The sequence below is a fragment of the Clarias gariepinus genome, chromosome 16, assembly GCF_024256425.1.
Source record: "Clarias gariepinus isolate MV-2021 ecotype Netherlands chromosome 16, CGAR_prim_01v2, whole genome shotgun sequence".
NCBI classification, from domain to species: domain Eukaryota; kingdom Metazoa; phylum Chordata; class Actinopteri; order Siluriformes; family Clariidae; genus Clarias; species Clarias gariepinus.
Window position 1 is genome coordinate 19070090 of NC_071115.1, and position 23661 is coordinate 19093750.

A 23661-nucleotide genomic window follows, 5' to 3' on the forward strand; every position below is an offset into this window, starting at 1 on the left:
CATGATTCAAATGTTGAGTCAAAGTAGTATTGCACTTTTATCAATGGGCAAATGACCTTTTCTTAAATTATGATAGGTGATCACTTTCTTAGACAAGACCATCTAAAAATCTCTAATATCTATCCTTCTGCAAAGAGAAATTGATCCCTATGACTATGGAACAGTACGTATTCCTTTTTTTTTTTTTTTTTTGCCTATTTTAAGCAGGACAATGAAACTAATACATCTTGGCCTTCACAATAAAAGATTAGAATTTTGTGCCACTCAGTCAGGTCTTCAGAAGACATCCGTGCTTAACTTCTACTAAGTACATTCATATTACTCAGTCCAGTGCCCTCCTTTATCAAGACAGTAAAACAAAGGCAAACATTTATAATACAATTAGAATGACCCACGCAGAGAGTTAATAAATAGCCTAGTCAAGTCAAGTTTTAAATTATTTATTTCATGTGTAACATAACGGGCCCATTAAATCAAGATTGGATATTGTGCAGAGAAACTATCCATCATCAAATGTCCTTTTTTACTTTCAAGTCATTGGTGAGAGGCTAACAAATAGGCCGAGTGTTGTGACAAATGCAATTTTGGTGTCTGTTCTTAAACGCACTGAGGATAAGAATAAACGGTCAGGGAGAGGTCATTAAATGACGTCACTTCCCCTGCAAAAGTTGCTAATGGGGGCCAAAAGGTAAGGGTCTAACTATAATTCAAGGCACAAACCAGCAAACTAGTCCAGTGTTCTCTCTGTATAAGTCCTCTTTGCCAGACCATTGCACTTTGATTTAAAGAGACTCTATGTTCAACACAAACTAAATAAGCGCTGTCACATTTTTTAGTTTTGTTTGGTTTGGTGATGAAACAGCAACACTGACAATAAATAGGTAATAAAAAAAACTTAAAATAATAATCAATACTTAGAGAATACAGTGAAGGTTGCATAATAAAAACAAGATGTTTTTGGCACACACACACACACACACACACACACACACAAAAAAAAAAAAAATCTAATAAAATATCTTGTGATTGTGTGAGCCTGTCAAACAGTCCACGCTTGCTCTCTTTTATGAACATGATTGTCTCTAAAGACAAACGACTCATCAGCTTCTCTAAGAGCTCTTGTTATGGATGGCACAATGCCTTGGCCTTGGTATAACAGTCTGCCTCAATATGCTACCACCATCGCTGATGAGTAGAAAGTTGGAAAAATGGTATGAAATGTCAGTAAAGCAAAACAGGAAACAGTCAGCACAACATATTAAGAAATACATTGATAGCAGAAGGATGTACAACACCAAGGGATATATATTTAGCAATGTCAAGACCGCTGTGGTATTTTATACCTGCATCTTAAGTACGTATTTGTAGCACTTGTATTTTTCCACAATTTTTCTTCTGATCCTTTTTTTTTTTCGATAAACTTCTTAGAGACGTTTTTCTCATTTAAATATCAATTAATATTTTTTTTTTTTTTCATTTCCTTTTTTGGGTAAACAGCATAATGGAGATGGAAATAAAGGAGCAGACAAAACAAAACAGAAAAATAACAATAAATGCCCAAAGTGCAGCCATAACAATGACTGAAATCCATAACATCTTCTCTTTCTGTCTCAGCAGGCAATGTGCAGTGCAATGCATACATCTTCAGTTCATCTCTTCTCATAGAAAAATAAATCAATCCAAGCATCGGACAATAAACCTCATATGTACAGTACATTAACCATATAAAATACCTTTGTATATACATATACACAACAATGACCAAAAATAATAATGAAAAACAGATCACACATGCACCTGTACACTATACACCTGAATAAGAAGACAGGTAAGAGGTACTGAAGTGTATGGCTTGATAGTAAATAGCTCCTTAAATATACACATACATAAACTTAATATACTAAATCTAAATATTATTTACTTAAATATCCCTGGAATCATCACATGGTGTGGGAGAAAGCACACCACTCTTAACTGCTTTTTTTTTTCTTTTTTCTTTTTTTTCTCTACGCTGTAGAATTCTCACAAGACAGCCATCTTTCAAAACCGAAAAAGGGTTCTGCTTTGGTGACTTTAAATACAATGTTGGTTTTTTGACGTTAAATTGTAAGATGTGAGATTATACATGGATGTACTATACAGAGAAGCCGGACCACAAGGCAAATTACCTGTGGCGGCAGTTCGTCTTTGGGAGACCAAGCACAGGTTGTGAGGCTGAGATTTTGGGGGCTGGTCTTTGTAGCCTTGCATCTCACCACAACTTAATTTCTCTTCAACTCAGGATAATTACAGCTGTGATTCTTGCAATACCCAATCTCGGTTAGTATCTTGTCAAATCCCTACTTAGGAAAATGCTAGATTGTCATTACCCTCAGACCAAAGCTAACAGAGGATAGACACTCCATCTGCGGTAAGAAGCTGGCCAGTGGTGGGGTCATAGGTGCCAGCCAAGTAGTAAAGGTCTTGAAGGTTGCTTCCAGGTTTCTTGTTGCGGTTCAGGCGCTCATATTCCTTACGGCTCACAACCTGGCACTTATGAGAGATTGTCTGCACGTCGTTCTCATCCTCGTGGCATGATTGATAGAGGGCATGCTGAGGGAGAGAAAGAAAGAAATTTTTATAACCAGAAAATCTGCAAACGTCATATCTATATAGAAAACTAAGCTACTTTTCTTTATGTCAGGTGAGAGGTATGTAGGAAACTTTATCATGCTTACCTTGCCATCATGATGTCTCTTGCCAAGATTGGTTTCTTCAGGATGGTAGAACCACTTGACCTTCACTACCATGTTGCTGGTCCATGACTCCCAGAAGCTCTCAATGCGGCCGACGTAGGGTAGGTGAGGACGGCCAGCAGACAGAAACACTGCACAGTCTCCTACTTGCACCGTGTCCCTGCCACGGACTATGGACTTATAGTAAAGCTTACGAGCTTTCCCTTTTAGCCCACGTCTCTTAAGAACAAGAAATATTATTTTTGGCATAACTTGGCATAAATGATGATCTTGATAAGAGATATAACTAAAGGTAACTGATGGTCAGACCAAATACAGGAGTAAGATAAGTTTTAGCGATTAAAGGCTTACCTGGGTGGGATTCCCAGACCATCTCCACAGTTGCCTTGCTGGCATGCAGGAAGATACCTTAGGTCTGCTATGGTCAGCCATCACTTTTTGCCTCTTCACCAGATCTTTAGAAGGTTTGGAAGTAGAACTGAGGCACTCTTTTCTCTTCAGGGGCTTCCGGGCAGCACTGTCAACATTCCCACCTTTGGCACTGGAGACGGCCATAGCTTTGGCCACAAATGAGTGTTGTGGGTGTCCAGTAGGAGCTTTATGGGTATGAAGTAGGGAGTGGTGGGGGGTTAGGCAGCTCTGTAGGAGTAGTGTGGAGTTCTCATCATCCTCAGAGCTATAAGAGGAGTCATTGTCAGAGGAGCAGATGCTGGAGCTAGAAATAGAGCCTGAGCTAGAAGAGCTAGATGATCCTGAAGAAGATGAGGAAACAGAGAGGTGAGATAGGAAACGACCAGCCATCCTCATGTTACCAGAGGCTGGGACCAGAACTGATTGACTTGTTCTCCTCCTTTCCTCTTCTTCTTCATCTTCCTCATCCATGTCAGAATAAGAACTGTGGCAGTCCCTGTGGCAACTAAGGCCCATGTCTCCATGCTTGCCCATTAGCAGGGATGGGGATGGCTTTCTTTGGACTGGAAGGAGCTCTGCCCGAGAACTGTCTCCTTTCCTTTTGTCCTTTACCAACATAACTGGGTGAGAATATGCTTCAGGCTTGGGTGGAGCACCTATGCCTTTAGAACCAAACCCAGATCCTCCTAGCATTAGCAAAGCCTTGCTGCTCTTGTTCTTGGGATTCATTACTCCCTCATGATCGAGTTTGATCAGAAATTCATTTTTCCTTCCCCGAGGCGCGTCCGATTGGTCTGACTTTCTGCACTGCCCGTAGGTGCTGTTCCTGCCCTCTACAGGCATGCCAGGGGTCTGGCTGCAAAAAGACGAGTAGCCATTAGCAATACTACTAAATGAGTCCACCTCAAAGGATCTGCTATTGAAGATGCATTTAGCTGATGTTACAGAGACGGAAGCATGAGGAAACACTGCCTCTCTGTTCTTCAGGGTCTTTTTGGCCGTTGTACCATTAAGTTGAAACAAATTGACTGGCGCTCTCTTTCTTGGCTGAGCTATTGATGGCCAGGTTGGTGGAGATGAGGTTTTGGAGACACCATCTGAAATAAACCTCTTCAGTCCTGAACCTTTAGGTCTCCCTGAAAAATAATAATTAAATATTTCAACCAATGGCTTTACTTTAGATATGAGGATGTTTTATCATTAAATATATATTTGCTGGATATACATGCTTCTGTGATAAAACTATACCTGGTTTTCTCATTGTCTTTTCCTTGTTTTTAACTTCCTCTCTGCTACTTGTTTTCTCAGATGATCTGTCAATCTGTGAGCTTCTTTCCTCTTGACATGAAACTATTTTGTCTGATCGACAACTGGAGACCAGAGTTGGACTGGACTCAGCATCTAGCAGAGTTGGGGAAGACAATTACAACATTACAACTTTTCATTAAGTATTTAATTAGATAATGTAATGCCATGTTAGCATTTTTAATGAGTGGTTTTCATACTGAACATGAGGCTTATGAGAGAATAAAAGGGACTCACAATGAATCTGGTATCCAGGAGGAAGGAGACGAATGTTGCGGAGAGAGATCCATCCTTTGTCCCCATCATCAAACTCTACCATCACTCCACCTGGCTTACATTCATCATTGGAGCCACCTATTAGAAAATAAAAACACAAAACTCCTTAAATTCAAAGAATCCACAATATTAAAAGCATGTGCTCAAGCATACAACAGTAAAGGCATGGTCCCATAATAATGCCCTCAGATAAGAGAAATTTCAGGTTTCTCACCCCTGCGCACATAGCCTGGGTAAAGACATCGTGAGCGCTCACTCCAGTATGCGCATACTCTTGTTCCTTCGGTCAGCACTGCCTCTGTTTCAGGACGCACATCCAAAACCTGGTACCCGAACAAAAACACACCGCTGTTAGTCAGTGCCAGTCCAAGACAAAGAAGTGTTTGGACTTAGAGAAAAAGTCAGATAGCAAAACAGACAGCTACAAACAAGTACAAGCACTAACACACACACACACACACACACACACACACACACACACACACCAGTCACTGTGGCAGTGCTGAAAGCAGCACTTATCTCATGCCAGCATGCCAGCAAGGCCTGAAAGCAGCGGATGCTGTGATGTGGTAAACCCCAACTTGCTGAGTAATACTAAAGAGTCTGTGAATGGGAGAGCTGTGATTGCAGGTTGCCAGCATTTCTCCTTTTCCACAATGCAGACAGGGCTCAGCATCTACAATTTGCCAAGGCCCTTTTTCAAGTTGCCTTAAATTAGGGTTGCCACGGTTACAGGTATTTTTTCACTGATGAGGTGTGAAGCTGGATTGTGACTAGTGAGAAGGATTGAGTTTTTCTCTCACTATTCATGTGTGTGCACGTGTGCGTGTGCGCACGCGTGTGGTGGGTGTGTGTGTGTGTGTGGGAGGCAATAGGTTAAGTCAAAGGTAAAAATCTACTGGCGTCATGGAAGGGTAGGGAAAGCAGAAGTGTATGTGTAATTAGATCCAGCTGCTGGGAGACTGCTGTTTACTCAGTGGAGCAGCTGCACAACAACTGTATGAGTGACTGCGAGCGTGTGTGTGCATGGCATGTGTGTTTGTGTGTGGGAGCTGCACTAGATTTAACCAACCAAAAGTAGAAGTTTATGAAAGAAATATATGAAGTGGTATTTTTTTTTTTCCTAAAGAGTTAAAAATAAATAAATAAATAAATAAACAAACAAAGGGTGTGCGTGTCTTTTGCACGTGTTTTTATAGATGGGTGTAAGAGAGAATTAAACGGACTATCAGAGACAATTAAACGTGTCTTGTCATGCCTCTGAAGTGTTGTTGGTAGTGGCAGGTATAAACTCAAATAGTTTTTAGGGAACAAGCACTTTCAAGGTTACATGAATTAGATATGTAAGTAAACGGAACGTGACAGAATGATGTAACTGTTTACATAATCATTCCGAATAGTCGTGTCAGGTCTAGCTGTTGACACGTTCTTCGCAGTTCAGAAATGAATTTCCATTGTACTGAGATTACGACAACGTTTGCCAACGACATGTGACCAGAATTCGATAATTATTCAAAACAATAGTCAGCAAAAAGCCCCCCCACCCCCACCCTCAAAGGAACAAGGAGACGCAAAGAGGGAGGGGGGAAAATGAACGCTAGCCAAGAACACGCTGCGGTTTACAGTGTATCATTAGAGGCCATTTCATTGATGGCTTAGATAAACAGTAATGTTAGCATAACCTCATAAGTTCAGCTCTGAACATACAAAGAAGAAGAACTTGACGCATTCCCCTATCTTACACTTCGAGCCAGAGGAAGCTAAGTGAAATGCTAACGTGCTTACTGGACCAGGAATAGGAACAGAAAGAGAACAGAAGCTGCTGGGTACAGTATACTGATAAGGACTAAGAGACAGGGGTGGTTTAAAAGGGTGGGGCTCCTCAAATACAGTATAGCTAAGCTGTGAGCTGTGGGCTGAAAGTGCTGGTTCTTAGGGATGCGGTTCTAATGGAAGGGCGGCATGTTTTATGACGAGGAAGAGGCTCTAAAGAGACTGGACTGGAGCAGTTTCATAATGGTCATTACAGGAAGAGGAGAAGGAAGGTGCTCATTAGGCTAATGGATATTACATTTAATGAGGAGGTGTGAGCTGAGAGAGGGCTTTTCCTGGGATCTGGTGTTGGGTGAAGTGGGCGACACGAGAGAAATGGTTTCTGATGAGAGACCTTTGTGGAAGAGGATACGGCTGAGTGTGGGGCTCTGATGGAAGGGGATATTAAGTAGGATGTGGTGAAAGTAGTGTGGGGGGGGGGGTGATTTAAATGGTAGCTCTGGAGGAAAAGGGTGTGAGCACATGTGTATGTGTGTGTAAAAGGATAGTCCTGAGAGGCTGAAGCCCAGAGAACAGACAGGCTTGTGCTGCAATTTAAACAAGAACTCACTGCTTCCTGCAAGAGCTGCTCCAGGGAGTAGATTCTGGGGCGGTTTCCTCTCTCTCCATCGATAACAATGCTGTAGCTGAGAGAAACAGAAAGAGGGAGGAGGAGAGAGTACAACGGAGTTATTTTCAGCTGTGTGTGTGCAATGCTTGACTTCCCGTGTCCGGCTCCACTTCTCTCACTCGCTTTCTGTGACTGACCCTCTGCTGCATGCTGCCCTTTTTTTTTTTTTTTTTTTTTTAACCAGTCTGAAACCACTATGCTCAAGGGGATTCGGAAATATCTCGATACAGAGTATGTACATATTCATACATGAGGGCTGACATTAGGTTTTAGTATCGGACAATAAAATATTTCTCACACACACACAGTGTGTTTGCGTTGTGCTTACATGTCTGTCAGATCTAGAGTTCTCACGCGGGCGGCGTACAGGAGTTCGTCTTCTTTACTGATGAGAATTTTGAGCCCTTCAGTCAGCAGGTCTTTAGTCAGTAGACAGTTTGGAGGAGCTGAAAGCAGAAGATGCAGACACACTATCAAACAGCCATTTCTATTTAAAAAAATATAGTCATTGTATATTCTGTATATTCTGGATTCAATCTACTGGTACCAAGGATATGATTCTACTGTTACAACATCTAAATACAGAAGAAAAAAGAAAAAAAAGTTGAAATTTCTGTCTTTAACTGTCCAAGAAGACTGCTTTTGAGTAAGACGCCCAATCCCAGCACAGGTGGAGGAATTTGTCAGTATACAGATGGTGAAAAAAATACAATAAGGCAGCTATTAGTAAATGTTGTTCTTTGTTTTGTGAGGGATTTCTTCCCATGTTGTAGGTGTGTACCAACACCTGGTGTCTACGCCCTGAGCAAATCTCATACATATGTTTAATCGATGGAAATCAGCCAGTCTGTCTTTTAAGCGTTTAACTGGTGCAATTTATTTCTTTTTTTGCAGGGTAAAAGTCACCTGGAGAACTTCTGGTACTTGATGAAGAGTTCTCCTCATCCTCATCCGAGAAGCTGCTGTCTCCACCCAGCTGGAAACCATCGTCTGCTGCAAAGCTCTCCAATAGACGACTGACTGCGCGCCCTTTAGACTACACCCCACAGACCAAAGAAAAAAAAGAAAACCACACACACAAATACAGTGAACCACAAACTAAGGGGGAACAGACAATGTCAAATTCACATCTTTGAAATTAATGCATCATAATTATAACAATGAGTCTCATGTCAGTTTTTAGTGTGCACACGAGCTGTCCTGGGTTTCAGTAAGTCACTATGACTGAAAAAAAAAGCAGTACGTTTACCACAATAAATAAAGAATAATCTTGTTTCACTGGGAGAAGCATTTGGATTTAGGAATATTATTTCCTGTATGTATGTACCTGTCTAAACCTGGTCCTCCGTTTACAGTTGTCATCACTCTGAGCAGACTGGACCACAGCTGACCAACAACTTTTCGCCTGCAGAATTAGAGAAAGTGATGAAAAAAAAGAAAGACCCCAGTCCCTAAAGTTAAGCAACCTGTTTATCACAGTTCTTTAGCACAGATACGAGTTATTCCTAACTTTTCCAGTGTTTCCAGCGGCACAGCGATGGGTTTCGTATATCTTTAAAAGGAAAGCACTTAGCCACTTCCACTAGAATTTGAATATTAATACAGATATGTGAAACAATAAACAGATACAGATAGGATCACTGTTTGCTCATAGTGATGGAAAACCTGTTTGATGTCCAAGAGCAGATGTTAGCTCTATAAAAGCTTGTGTACGCCTTTGATTCACAGTAGAGACAGTTTGAAGAAACACAGTATTATCAGCCAGTAAATGATTCAATGTTTAAAACATGCTTTAGAGAGCTTTTTATTTTATGTACATTTTTTTTACCAAGTATATTGGCAGGACAATACTAACCCGCATACCTTATGCATTTGGAAAGAATAATCATGTTACTCTATGGGTACAGGTTCTGGTTTTCTACAAGGACTCTTTTTCTACTTGGAACCTCTTGGGCTCTACTTTGATTCGCTATTACTGATGGTGTATAAAAGACACGGCTCATCGATATGTAACTTCATCACGAATGGACTTCCTATTCTGTGCTCACCTTGCCAAGCACTCCACGGAGCATGGAGCTTTTCCGCGTGGCTCTCCTCAGCCTCTCGCTGGTGGTGGAAAAAGACAAGAGGCCTGCAGGTTTACGGTAGTGACCAGCCCACAGCTTTTCCTGCAGTCTGGGACGACCTGGTCTCCTCCTCACACCCAAGGTCTTAGCTGAATTGTTTGGTGCTGACCTGCAGTGGGGCCTTTTCTTTTTGATTTTCACCTCACCTTCTGTATTTGACCGTAGCTGGGAACCTGCAGGAGCCCACTAATTAGAGGAACGCAAAATACAAAGAATAAGTAAACTATGTTTTTTGGGGGGTTTTGCACTCACCGTACAGCTCCTGCCGTTCTCTTTTATTCTTCGCCTTCTGATTGACCTCGAGTTTTACAACAGAGGAAGGGGAGGGGTCTTTTAGAATGGAGCTAGATGGGAGCTCCTTGGAGGGTGGGATTTTGATGGTATGGCATGCATCGGTGTTGTAACTGCCCTCTGCTTCCTCCTCTTCTGTAGAATAAACAGCAACGAAAGTATGAATTTGCAAGCAGTTTTAAAAAAACATGATACATCATATTTTTCACATGGCTCCAAACTTAATTTAGACATATGCAGTCGAATTTTATTTCTATGGCAAATGTGATAGTAGATCCTGTCACAAAGCAGCATGGCAGAAATCCTTTATAAGGTAGCCAGATGCGACAATGAATAAGTATCCAGGGATGAGCATAGGACTGTCTTTATGATTGCAGCAGGAGTTCTTAGAATGTACGAATCTACACTAACCAGTTGAGATCCATTTAAGCAATGCATTTTACAGAAAAGTTTCCATGAAGTGTCAATTTTTAGTGCATCCATATGGGATCCATAGCAGCAGAAGGTGAGTCACAATGAGACTGTAGTTTCACAGAGCTTCAGACATTTTTTGACACAGGAGTCATCAACCTCTCCGCATTAATTATGTGTAGTCTGTGCGCTATCTGTATGGGTGTGTGTGTGTGTGTGTGTGTTTGTGTTTGTAAATGTGTTGATGTGTGTGTGCGTGTAGCAGTAGGTGTTAATGCTCAGTCAGCTGCTGAACTGTCGTATGAGACAGCAGGCTGCAGCTGTAGCTGCGTGTCTGCCAGCGAGAGGCTGGAGTGAGAGGTGTCAGGTGTCCGCACACCCCCAGACACTCTTGTCATTTACAAGCCATTCATCAACACCCTCTCACTCACCTCTGCGCATACAATCTCACACACTCTTGTCTTTCACTTGTCAGCATTAACAAATTAACGTCTCCTCACATGACCACCGGGGGCACACTAACTCAGAGAATTTCGTAAATGCCTGCACATTACTGAGACTTGGTTTTTACAATTCAGATCATTAATGCTTTAATGTCTGTGCTGAGCCATAGAAAACAATCAGATTGAATAAAATATAAACTTTTTTACACCAGCTTGTGTAAAAAGGATGTTCCCGTTTTTTTTTTTTTTTTTAAATAGGTCAGACTCACCTTGCTCTGAGGACTCTGTATCCTCTGCAAACGTTTCCCCGTCCTCTGTCGCATCCTGTCCCCTGGCCCGGGGCTGCTGCACACTGGCTGATGCTCGATTTAAAGCCACCTCACTCTTCTTCTTCTTCTTCTTCCTATTCCTCAGGCCCTTCCAGCTCTCCTGAGGGCCGCTGTCTCCACTGCCTGTACACAACGACTGAGTGAGAAATATGGCAACCATCACCAAATTCACGCGTATAAGCAGCATTTCGAAAGTGACTGTGTTTGACCTGTGTCACTCTGGCCTTCAGACTCGTTAGCCGCCATGTTAGAGTGTCTGGAATCTGCTTTTGGGCTGCGCTGAGAAGTGTACAGGTGAACAGACCCCAAGGTTTCACTGTCCTGCATGGTTCTACCAACAGCAGGTTTGGACTTTAGCTGTGCCATATGGTGCTCATGTAGGCTGGTCTTCTGAGCGGATTGCATTTTCACCTGAAAGATAAAAAAAAAATAAAGACATGCAGGTACATAATGTTAAGTGAGCCATACTCACTTAAAGAAGTGCCTGAGGCAAGCAGGAATAAAGATCAGTAACGGATAAATGACATGATGAAGCCACTGAGACAGGGACAGTAACCTGAACAGCTCCAAGGCGGCCAAAGCTCCGATTGGACAGCCTCTTCTTCTTTATCAAATCCCCGCCTCCTCTTCCCGAATCCTCTGTCAGCAGCACCACCCCCACGGTCCTGTCATTTAAACAATGCCACAGGTTTTAATAACACAACATTTGCACACTGGGTGAATAAATGTGACAATTGTACTATTCTGCCTCTGAGCATTACAGCATCTGGGCTGCATTTCCATATCAGCGCCATGGCACTTCTGTCTTACAGAGAGAGAATGCCCTTGCATTTCCCTGGCAACATGCCCAAAGAAGCACACAAACGTGTGGCAGGCTGCACTCAAACAAAGAGATTAACCTCCCTCCTCCCTTGGCTGTGCCATTTGTTACTGGGAGCTTAATGTGAAGCGCAAGCGGAGCCCTTGGTGTAAAAGAGGGAAACCTCATTGACATTTTTCTCCCCCATGTCCTGCTTCTTACATAACAGAATTAGAGCAAGTGTGTTTTTTTTTTTGCAGCGTACTGTCTGCGTGTCCATTCGCATTTGTGCTAAACGTCTGTGCATGTGTGTCTATGCGATGTTGCGTATGTGATACTGTGCCCTGGGGCAGCATGATTGACAAGCTAGGGACAGAAGCTGCAATGGTGTGCGTTTTCCCCATGAGGCAAGTTTTGCTGCACAACGCGATGACAAACATGATGTGACAGAGCCCCTCCCTATTGGGAGCTCTCCCAGCATCTAATTAAACAGAACTGATTATCAGGGAGTTGCACTCATTCCTCTCTCTCTCAAACACATACACACACACACACACAGATCTTTGGAGAGAAGGTGTCTGTTGGTGAAAGAAATAACATACACACACATGCAGATGATGCAGCTGATGCTTCTACACACTCTCTACGTATACTCTACTTTCCTGTATCATAATATACAAAATCAGATTTTGTATTATGTTCAGGAGATGGGTAGGGTAAAAATAATCATTATGTAAGTAACCACCTTAAAGGAATTTTATTTAAAAAAAGTGATAACATTAAGGAACAGTGTGTGTCATAAACAATTTTACAAATGCATTTTCATGTTAAAGATTCTGGCTGTTTGTCTGTTGACTGGAGCTAGACATGCCAGTCATATACACACACACACACACACACACACACACACACTTTCCTAGCATGTGCTAAAGGGATTCTGGCTAGCTGCCCATGCATCTGAGTGCCACTGTCATGCAGCATCATGTCGCGGCCAGCGTGGGGACATGACTACAAGTGCGGAAACAGAACGGAGGTGACACAGCAGCAGGACAGCTGGGAACACAATGGAAGAGTGCCCAGAGGTCCAGAGAGAAAGAGCAAGAAAGACCAAGAGCAAGGGCTAGAGAGAAAGAGAGAGAGAGAGAGAAAGAGAGAGAGAGAGAGAGAGAAAGAGAGACAGAATGGCTAGTAAGCCAATGAGCCACAGACACAGCGGATGTCTAAAAACAAGGTTCCACTATGGGCACTACGGCCTTTTATGATCTCCAGTTCACAGGTATAAATAAAACATGCAGCAAGAGTCTATCTACACATTACTAGCTATATAAGGATTTTGAAATATCTGCATCAGATTAAAGAGAAGTTCTGCTTTTAGAACATGCACTGTAAACAGAAACCAGGTGCATGTAATATAGTCAGGATCCATGGACGTTGCTAAGGATCAGGGTCCACCACATTGCTGAATTTAGAAAGCCAGGGTTCTATTATAATCTTATCATGAGTAAAAAAAAAAAATGTATCGGAAAAAACAAATGACAAAAAGCTAACTTATTTACTTTAAACACCCACAACATGCAGGACAGCCTGCTGATGATGTGAAACATAGTCTTTAATGGCTATGATAAGACTGAAATGGACTTCCTCAAAAGGTCAGATGAGCTCCGATGTTTCCTGTTTACAGTATGAGATGGGGTCTAGAAGATGAGGGGCTTATCTAAAAGTGGGCATATGCTATGGATGTAGGATGAGAGATTGCTTACCTTACTTTCTTTTGTGGCTCAGGGGGAGCCACGGGCCCTAGACCTGTTGACTTCCGCTTTCTTGGTCGGCCAGGGCCCCGACGTGCAGGACTTCGAGGAGTTTCCTCTTTCCTATTGAAAAAGACAAAGGCGATGTGTGGTCAAGCATTTTATTCAACCAAAAAAAGGCTGGATTCTATGTGAACACTGCTTGGTTATGTGACTGTAAATTCCTTTAAGAGAATTTGTTGGACTGCGAATCCTTACTGGTGGTCGTGCTTCCTCTGCAGCTTGACTAACTCCTTCTGCTTCTCTTTATAGCGCCGTTGCAAATCTGCCAGCCTCACACGCATCGCCAGTTCCTGACTGTCTATGACATCCATAGAACCCTTCACAGGGCACACCTAGAGAGCAGCAGTACATCAATACTAACTAAATTGCAGAATGCTAAATAAAGCATCAATGCTAAAAAAAAAGTGAACAAACATGAATTAACAGGTATAAGGACAATGTTAATTACGGGCTCATGGCGAGGGGTCCAATTGCATTTCCGCCGGAGGTTGAGGATCCTTTTAGCTGGACAGTGCTTCTCAGGATCTGTCATACTGTTTGCCTTGGAGTCAAACTCCAGGGCTCGAGCCACTGCCAAAGTAGCGAAACTCTGGAGGTCAAATATTGGCTGTTCTTGTCCTGTGTCAGGAACGGAAAAGGATACTCACTATTAAGTTCTAAGGAAACTGGGGTCCTAAACCTCCAAACAATAGGGTTTGCTATGCGAGTCAGGAGCTGGGTTCATTTTATTGTTTAATGAAGCAGCAGATGGTAACATTTAAAGTTTGATTTGCAAGAGTAGGAGTATTATGCATATGTCTGTATCTAAATCAAGTGATTAAATAAGTATTTCAATAGCTTTAAAGCATTTTAGACCAATTTGCTAATTGGCTGATTAGCCTTAACAATGTTAGCAGGTTTAAGCAATGTCAGAAATGGGAAACAAAGAACAGATTTGCTTAATTTTTTTTTTTTAAGTGTTATGGATCAAATTAGTTTGCAGAAACAAAAGGCATAGAAGTTTTTTCCTAAGGACAAAAGGTAGCAGCAGTAACCCAGCCTGTTTCAGCTCTCTCCTGGGACTTTAAGCCCTTAAGAACAAGAAATGTAACCCTGCCTCCTAAACAACGCTCTTGTTTCTCTTCTCCTCAGGTGGTTTATTTTTGGACTTTTAGTAAGGTACTTTACTGGCTTGTTTTATAGCTCGACTTTTTGTTTGCTAGAGCTCACCTTCACTTTTGTCTGCACTGTGGTGTTCCTGTTGGCGTTTCAGATCAGCCAGCTCACTAAGGAGCTCCATGCCATATGTACTGGCATAGAAGGGGCCAGAACAGCCCTGAGAAGTGGTGGAAGCAGGTGGGGAGGGGGGAGGGCAGTCTCCGCAGAAGGCAGCAGCAATCAGGAGCTCCAGGCTCCAGTAACTTGGCACAATTGGCTGTGGGAAGGGAGCGGCACTGATAGGAGATGAAGGAGAAGAGAGGATCTGCATACAGTCTTCCTCCTGAGCTTCTTTTTTGTTTTCTTCTGCCACTACCTCAGGGGCTGTGCTGGCTTGGAGGTCAGCTGGATTATCTGAACCACATGGATGCTCTAAAACTGGTGCTGTCGGGGGTTTCAGCTCAGAAACAATACTGTCCTGGTCAAGAAGGCCACCTTCCACCTGACAAATTATAGTAGAGTCCTTATGTATTGGTTCCTCTACTAACCAGACACTAGGACAAGGTGCTGCTTCACAGGTCGACACCTCTTCAGGGTGGCAAATGAGCATTGTGGCTTCTTCCTGTGCTTGTTCATGCTCCACAGGCAGACAGCAGTCCACTGGATCCGGATCTGCACTCTGCTCCAGTGCACCTCGTACCTGTTCTTGTGCCAGATCTTCCTCATTCTTCTGCTCCACTGGCAACTGGGATTCGGTAATGGGCCTTACTATTGCATGGCACTCAGGCCCCTCCCCAATACTGGACATAGGGCCTGGAGCAAGCTCAACAGGCTCAACTGGAATGGCTTCCAGCTCAGCTGGCTCAGCTAGTTGTACATCCTGTGGGGAAGGCCCCCCTCTGTATCCCATGGTGACTGCAGGATAGGTGTATTCAGGTGGAAGATCTGTGGGGGAAAAAAATGCAACAATTCATCACTCTAAACAGAGTACACTGCTTATCATACATGCTGAATGCTGTGAAAGAAGCCAGGAAAGGAGGACATCTGCTTAAATTTGCTGAGCTGATCATTGCCACACTAGGCATCTGCAGAGCTGCTGGGGAGAACCTCTGAAGTAGAGCCGTGCTGCATTTCTTTAACTGCTCTGGCACGTTAATATCATCTGACACACTAAAGCACTTAGTGAGGTGTTAATGATAATGAAAAAGTTGTGGACAAAGAGGGGGTAGTTGAAGTAGGGTCTCTGGACAAAGTGATTCTCATCATTACTAAGGTGGCAAGACTTGGAAGACGAGCTGCCGGCCATTTTCCGCAGCTTGCATCAATCGTACGCTTGCCAATGCAGCCACCCACACAGAGCCACAGATTCTAAAAGCAGCCAGATTGTTCCTGCATGAGTGTTGAGTAGCTCAGTGTGGATAACGATCTGCATATGGTGTTCTTGATTTGTAGAGTGAACGACTGGAGTCACTTATGCTTCAGAAGAAAAGACATGAAGGTGGGCGTACAAAGACTGGTGTGATGGTTTGACGTGTTTTCTTTAAAATTCAACAATTCAAATTCCAAAAGGTCTCTAAGGCTGACATCAAGTCAGGCAAAACTACTTGTCAGCACAATCTCTAGTCTAGGCAGGCCCAACAGATGCACACAAAAAAAGGTTCTGAAGCCAGAATCCTGTCAACTTCACTTGTCAAGTTCAATAGTCTCAAGTTGTATACATGGATGAAACAATATGAAATTCAGACTGTCTTACCTGGTTCCATAGACTGAGGGTAGTCTTGAGGTGGTTGCCCCTTTGCTCGGTTGTCCTGAGGTTCTGTAATATTGGGTAATTGTGATGGGGCTGGACTGATAGCAGGGGAGCAGGGCACAGTAGCGGCAGGACTCGGGACAGGGCAGGGGGTGGAGGGTGTGCTTTTCGGATGAGGATGCATACATGGCGACTGACAGCAGGGTGACATGTGCGCAGTAGAGGCCCTGGGAGGTGATGAAGCCCGATTTGAAGAACCATAGGCATAAGACTTGGTAGTTTTGGGGTTCCTGGGCTCAGACAGGATGTCCTGCAACTCCATGCCACATGCTCCATGGTCCTCAGGTTTCTTCTGCATCTTAAATAAACAGTTGCAAATTAAGGTAAAGTGAAGCCATAAACAGATTTTGGATCTACCACTCTATCCAAATGGTAAACAAATACGGACAATTTGACCAAAAAGCCTTGGAAATGTACTGATGGCAGCTAATGAAAGCAGTATGCATTGCTGAATCTGACACAGGTTTCTTTAGATTTTAAGTGTAATACAAATGCATTGCTGAATCTGACACAGGTTTCTTTAGATTTTAAGTGTAATACAATAGTACTTGGTTGTCTATTGAACTAGTTTACCATTCTTCCTATTGGGAAATTTGTGCATTTTTTAAACGTTCATTTCACAGTATCCTACCCACAATTTGCAGCGTATGATGAACTTATCCTATGTTGTATTAGCATAGTTTTTATGAATAGTCCATTTTTCAATAAATTATGTGACTTTTGTGTATCACTTTTGCCCATTTGCTACGCATTTATATCAATACATGGTAAACCTGTAAAAACATGCCTGGTTATGAGAATTTCTGTGCTGAGGCTCTATACTGTGTGCTCCTCTGTGTTGCTGCGATGGTTGAGGCGGCTGCTGATGGCCAGGATGTTGCTGATGCTGCAGCTGCTGATGTTGCTGGAGTGCATACAGTTCTTGTTGCCGTAGAAACTGGGAGCGAGAGTACACAGCAGGATGCTGCATGTGGGAGGGAGGCCCCCGGGCCCTGTACACTGGGGGCCACAGACCTGGCTGCTCCATCACATCTAATAGACACGAAAGAAAGGGGGAGAAAAATTTTTAGCAATAATTTTATTTTGGTATATACAGAAATCAATCAACAATGTCAAATTCACTTATACAAGTACCTGCTCACAGAAACACAAACACAAATACAGTGCTCTCTCATTGTACCACAGCCTACATTAAGGGCACTGCAGCAAGACTGTTAAACCAAACAGAATACTCCCACATTCTCTCGCACATACATGCTGACACATATATATACTGTAATGCACCTTGCTTCAAATCTGTTTTTAGAATCTTTAAGAAACTTTATTTTGTGATGATAATTTTGCTGATGATGATGATGCACAGCATGGAAAACTTCGGACCAGCCTGAGATTTAGCATTAACTTGGCTAGCCTAAGAAAACAGGTGTGTTCCTTAAAAATATCCTCCTGCCAAGATCCATGGTGGGCCTTTATGGAAGCATATAATGCAAAAAATCTCCCAGTTCCCATGTTTGTACTGCTGCTAGAGCAGTTCTGCTGTTCTGCTGAGGACTGAGAAACTTAGCTAGTGTGCATGCTGCGCGTCAGCAACAGCTGAGCATGGCTTACTTAGACAAACTTTATAGCTCTCAAGGCCTGTTGTTGATCTTCCTTTCCCATATTTCACACAGATCTTATAAAATCTTACACATTCAGGCTAACCCTTCCAGCTCAAGACCTCCACCCCCAATCCTCACCCTCCCTGTTGCACCATGGACCTTGTTCTGAAATGTTAACCCGGCTTGGCTAATGTTACTCAAGGGAAGACTTTTGTGGATGCGCTTCCCGACTTTGCTTAAACTCCAACAGAGAAAGGAAGGAAGCGAGCTCTGTCAAGGATGAAGAGCTAATTAAATTTCACAGCCTGTTTGTAGCAAAGGGGCACATGTGGACTAGAAGGCCTAGAGAAACTTTATGTGTGCTATCACAGAAGCAGTCTCTATGTATAGACCTGGGAACAGGAAGAGCATCCTGACAAAGCAGCAGGCCATCCCCGTGCAGATGGGGGTGGGAAGCCTATAGGAAATAGCTGGATTTTAGAGAATCATGCACAATGGTTTTGCCTATTGGCCACATAGCTAACTTTTTTTGTGAATTACAGTTATCTACAGTCAGTCTCTGTGTGTCTTTAAACCTAAATTAGTCTCTGTTGGAAGATTAACTGGACCGAGCCCAGAAAAACTACAGTGTAGTAGCCAAAAATAAAACAGAGAAATGATAGTGGAAAAACAGGGAATAAAGCGAAACAGAGAAAAATTAGTACAATGCAGACAAACTTCAGCATACCTAAGTGATGTGTGGCTGGATGGGCAGTATGCTCAGTGGGTAACACCACCAACTGGGCAGAAGGGTCCTGGGGCAGGGGTAGTACAGGCTGGAGGGGTGCAGGCATAGTTGCAGAGAAGCCTGGGGGAAGATTTTGGTGGAGACTGGAGTGACTTATACCTGAGTTATAGAAATAATGGAGAAAGATTTTAATACTCAGTACGCTAAATTACATTATTATTATTTACAATGTCAAATACAGACATGGCACCATATAGCTCAGTACACAATGTACTGTATGTCTTATTGTTATGAAGCTCTCAGAATTAACATTACAATTAATTGCAATTAATGCAATCATAATAATAAGAACAATAATAATAAGAAGAATTTAAACTTTAATTGAAGTTCATGCCTAATTTCCTTTCCTGATTCCTACAACTACTTATTTCTATTACACACCATAGGAATGACCTGTCATCCAGAGGGATGGACTTGCTGTGCGGGGCATCCAGTGGTGGTGCGCAGAGTGGGCATGTGCAGCAGGGTCTCCCAACTGGCCCGATTGAAGGGAAGTGCCACCAGGCACCATTAGATGGGAGGGGAGGTCACTGCGGCAACTGTTGGAGGGATGGATCCTTGCAAATTCTACCCTTTCCTTGTTGTCCCTTAAAATACAGATGAACAGAAAAAGTGTTTATTTCAAAAATTTATATTGTGTGAAAGAGACCTTGTGTAAAACTTAGATAATTTACCTAATAAATGTTTCACGCTCTCTGTCCAGGCATGGATGACCCCCACTAACCCCTAGGTGCTCCCCACTCATTCTCTTCCTGTCATCCTCTCTGGAAGAGTCTGGGACATACATGGGTCGTGAAGGACCTAAAAAAAATTTACATTTTATTTCAGGGCTCTTTCTCTAACTGAGATAGCTGAGATGGTGTATTTTCAATAATCAAAACAGTCTGTTAAGTAACAGCTGCACAGCAGCCTCTGTATGCGTTCTCTTTCCCTGTCCAAGCATTTCAACAAGCAGCAGGAAAAACTGTTTCCACTTTAAGTCTTGAAAGGCATGTTGTTTATTTTTCAGCAGAAAGGTCTTCCAGAGGTCACACACAAACAAGCAGGAATGCTTTATTTTCTATTTGTTTATTTAGTGTCTAAGAGGTTAAAAGTTGTGCTTACCCTTCATGCCAGAGTGGACCCGCCCCTGGCAGCTGCTTGGATGGTTGTCAGGAGGTCTGCAGGTTGGTTCTTTCTGCCGTGCCACAGCAACTGCGATACCCACCGGTGGTTGCCGCACTTCCCCCTCCCCATGAGCCACTTCCCCCATCTCCCTGCTCCGTCCTCCACAATCATGTCGTTCATTTTCATTCGTTATGACCTTCCTTGGAGGCAGGGTTGTTTTGCCAGTCTGCAAGGTGCAGTTGTTGCTGTTTGGTCCCGTTTTGAGGCTTCCCAATCCTCCAAATGGGGTTTTCTGGGACAGAAGAAGAGGCTGTTGCTGGTTACTATACTTTAGAAGATTTTTCATGGCACTACCCTCTCCCTGTGGTCCCAAAACCTCCTGCTGGTTCTGTGCAGGAGCCGGTGGGGGGCCGATTCTAGCTGACTGGTGTTGATGGGGCTGCTGTCTACCACTGGCAGTTCCACTGACAGACTCCATATAAGCCCTGTGCTGATCATCTTCCAGATGGACATGATGGGGGTGCATTGCCCATGGTGGCACAGGTGATTGCTGATGTGAATGGTGATGTCCATTATAACCGTATGGAGACATGTCCATTTTCCGCTTTATCTCTTGACTGCTGTTGGACTGGCTCAGCTCTGCTGAGGGACCACCTGAACCTGTTCTACCATGCTGCTGGTGGCGGATACGGGCAACCTTTTGACCTTCTCTCTGCATTGAGCAGCTCCCACCTCCAGAACCAGGCCCTTGCTGAGACACAGTCTTAGCTAGGGGTGAGGAGCTAGGTGTTGACCCAGAATGTGAGCAATCCCTATAGGACTGTGCGTTAACATTACTAAGATGAGTTAACAGATGGCCATTTTTGGGCTCCTGTGTCAGAGTAGATCTAAAGACCTCTGTGTCCATGCCATTGATGCAGTCTGCACTATGAGATCGCACAGTCTGATGCTGCTGAGGATGATTCTGTTGCTGCTGTTGTTGTAAGTGATGATCACTGTTGTGCATCCAGTCAGGGGCTTTTTCTGCTTTTCTGTAGGGATGCTGCTTTTGTGGTGGAGGTTGCTGCTGTTGCTGTTGGTGCTCCTGTTGTTTTCCTGTTCCTTGCCAGTTCCCTGGATGTCCCAGACCCCCACCTACTTTTTCCATGGCCTTTTCTTTGGTACTGTTTCCACCACCAGTCACCACCTGGCATTCAGGATTTCCCATTTGAAAGAGGCCTCCAGCTTTCTCCCCAAGGTGGCCTACAGATGGTACAAATGTGGGTCTGGTTGCTTTGGGTTCTCTTGATCCACCGCTGCCAACTCTTTTTTCATGTAAGGAAGAATTAGATATCGGTTGAGCAGGGGGAGGGCAGAAAAAATCTGAGTGATGGTGGGAATGGTGGCTGTGGTGTGGGTGTTGGTTGTGATGTGGATGGCTAGGATGTATTTGTAAACAGTGAAAGCTGCCTGGATGTCCCCCACTAGTTGCTGAACCCACAGGCAAAGGAGGAGGCACAGAGTAAGATAAAGACTGGTGTAGCACCTGACCCCTCTCCACACAATCGAGAGGAGGCTGCTCACTAATCCTCATCTCCCCACTCACAGCTTCTTTTGTGCAGCGCCCGGTACTGCTGTTACTCATGTGCCTAGCTTGTGCATTTGTTGAATCTCCAGTACCCCTACCCATGCTCTCTCCTCCACAGCTGGCCATGGATCCTTTGGAGCCAACTCCAGCCCGAGAGTCTGTATTCTGCAACTTCCCATTGAGTAGACAGGCACTTAGAGGCTTCCCCATGCTCTGAGAATGGTCCTTGTACTCCATAAGTAAGGATGCCTTATGCCTCTCCATGCCATTTATGTTGTCCATACTGGCAGGGTGCTGAGAATGGTGTTGAGGCTGGTGTGAGTGGAGATGCTGGGGCTGCGGATGTTGGTGGTGGGAGTGGCGATCTTTAGATTCATGCTTACTGCTGGGCCTTTCTTTGTCCTTTGTACCTGAGACCATTCCTTTGTCTATACTGGCTTCCTTAAGACCCTTGTGTAAGTTTACAACACTTCTTGTGTCCATACTGCAAGAGCCCTGTGTATTCCCTGGCTCTGTCCTTGACATAGGTGGAATGCTGTGATTGGCTGAAATAAGTGGGGGTTGGGATGGAAGGCTTCTTAAGTAGAAGTTTTCTAGGAGAATGATAAAACAAGATAGTTAATAATTCAGGGCATCACAGTGCTAAAATAGTATTTCATTGGTTCTGATGATTAAGAATTGATGTATACATTTGGAAGTAAAAACAGAAGGGTAGATGAACAACAAATGAAGAATATGCTACAATAAAAAGTATATTAGATGCTTTACACACCTTTTTGGGTTTCATAGAAATGGTGTTGACCATAGAGAACCCCACTGTTGGCATGGTGATCCAAATGACTTATAGGAAGGAATGTGTGGGCCAGACTTCCTGAAAAGCGTGGGTACCCTGGGGCTGCTAAGAGAAAAGTAAGAAGAGTGGAAAGGACCGAGAGCAAAAAGAGACAAGAGAAAGAGATAAAGAGTAAGTCAAGCAAATCATGGAAGAAAATGTAAACAAAGATTACTGGGCATAAAAGGAAAAAATAGACAGTGTATGCTTTCCATTAGTTGCTTAATTCTGGTCATAATTGAATCCTTTCATTCATTTATTACAGCAAGTGTGATTCATACAAAAATTACCTACAAATATCGGATATCATATTTTCCATTCCTTGTTTTTTAATGCAAAAAAACATAAGAACATGTCTTACTGGAAGTATGTCCTAAACACATACTTCTCACTGAGCTATTCTCTCTGACTCACTATTGATGGGGAAGATAATGATGTTGTCAACAGACAAAATGTTTAAATCTATTTATGCCAAGTATCTAATCACAGCTTTGCAAAACCTGCGGTGTTGAGCGCCATGATCTTTGGTCATTTAATAAAGCTTGTGTCCGTCTCTCCTGTCTTTGTTTTCACTCTGTATTCTCACTCAATCATTTTCTCTACCACTTATTGCATACAGGGTGGTGGGGTGGCCTGGAATCTATCCCCGGGGACTTGGGGCACAAGGCAGGGTACACCCTGGATGAAGTGCCAACCCATTGCAGGGCAAACACACACACACACACACACACACAATACAGGAAATTTTTAAATGCCAGTTAGCTCACTCTGCATGTCTTTGGAGTATGGGAGGTAACCCACTAAGCACAGGAAGAACATTCAAACTCCAGGCACACAAACCATCGACACCGCTGCTTGCTTTCACTTTGCTTGTGCTTAAAATGTGGGACAATGAACCACTTGTTTGATGCTGGACTTCAGTAAAATTACTTCTGTTCAATGCACTCAGACAAACAATAGAGAACCAGGAAAGCTAAATAAAAAAAATAAAAATAAATCAATGAAAACAGCCTTTGGGAATGCATCAGCTTTCTAAGAAGCCAAAAGAAAGAGTTAAACAAGGTAGGTCATGTTTTTCAACCCGTGTACCACAACAAATCCATGTATACAATATTTAGAGCAAAATCGCACCGAGCTCTCCTTTAAAGCATCGTTAAACATTTAAAGAAAAAAGAAATATGGCTTCTTAAAACAATTTAATAATTCACAAATAAAAAATAATGTTCACATTCTGCAGGTACCATTTAAGTAGAAAAATTTGAGAAGTCTGTACAATCTGATCTTTACTGTATCTTAGATCAATTATATTGCAAACTGAGGCAGAATTTTAAAAGCAGACGATTTCTAATTCACCAGATGCGTGACAAAGGCAGATAATTAACCCAGTTAATCCATTCCGCCATAAATCTCCATCACCCATTAGGTCCAAAAATAGCTTTGGCC

General features: G+C 43.1%; 1 protein-coding gene across 6 annotated transcripts in view; it reads right to left on the reverse strand.

Moving 5' to 3' along the window:
* Positions 1–424: 424 nt before the first annotated feature.
* LOC128544419 (BAH and coiled-coil domain-containing protein 1) overlaps positions 425–23661 on the reverse strand; it is a 68601-nt gene continuing 45364 nt past the window's right edge. For 2 of the 6 annotated variants that reach the window (XM_053514502.1, XM_053514507.1), the window contains 26 exons: positions 22159–22284; positions 19817–21979; positions 19387–19513; positions 19094–19299; positions 18653–18811; positions 17115–17359; positions 16271–16625; positions 14590–15462; positions 13829–13998; positions 13576–13712; positions 13330–13440; positions 11327–11435; positions 10980–11181; positions 10711–10893; positions 9549–9722; positions 9219–9469; positions 8498–8575; positions 8077–8206; positions 7499–7616; positions 7111–7186; positions 4942–5050; positions 4689–4805; positions 4395–4547; positions 3087–4282; positions 2718–2954; positions 425–2592 (listed from right to left, as the gene is read on the reverse strand). In XM_053514502.1, coding sequence (XP_053370477.1) covers positions 2383–2592; positions 2718–2954; positions 3087–4282; positions 4395–4547; positions 4689–4805; positions 4942–5050; positions 7111–7186; positions 7499–7616; positions 8077–8206; positions 8498–8575; positions 9219–9469; positions 9549–9722; positions 10711–10893; positions 10980–11181; positions 11327–11435; positions 13330–13440; positions 13576–13712; positions 13829–13998; positions 14590–15462; positions 16271–16625; positions 17115–17359; positions 18653–18811; positions 19094–19299; positions 19387–19513; positions 19817–21979; positions 22159–22284 — 8015 coding nt within the window. In that variant the 3' untranslated portion in view covers positions 425–2382. Of the gene's footprint in view, positions 2593–2717; positions 2955–3086; positions 4283–4394; positions 4548–4688; positions 4806–4941; positions 5051–7110; positions 7187–7498; positions 7617–8076; positions 8207–8497; positions 8576–9218; positions 9470–9548; positions 9723–10710; positions 10894–10979; positions 11182–11326; positions 11436–13329; positions 13441–13575; positions 13713–13828; positions 13999–14589; positions 15463–16270; positions 16626–17114; positions 17360–18652; positions 18812–19093; positions 19300–19386; positions 19514–19816; positions 21980–22158; positions 22285–23661 lie in introns of those variants that run through there. The other 4 variants (XM_053514509.1, XM_053514503.1, XM_053514506.1 and 1 more) reach the window with 4 other exon arrangements.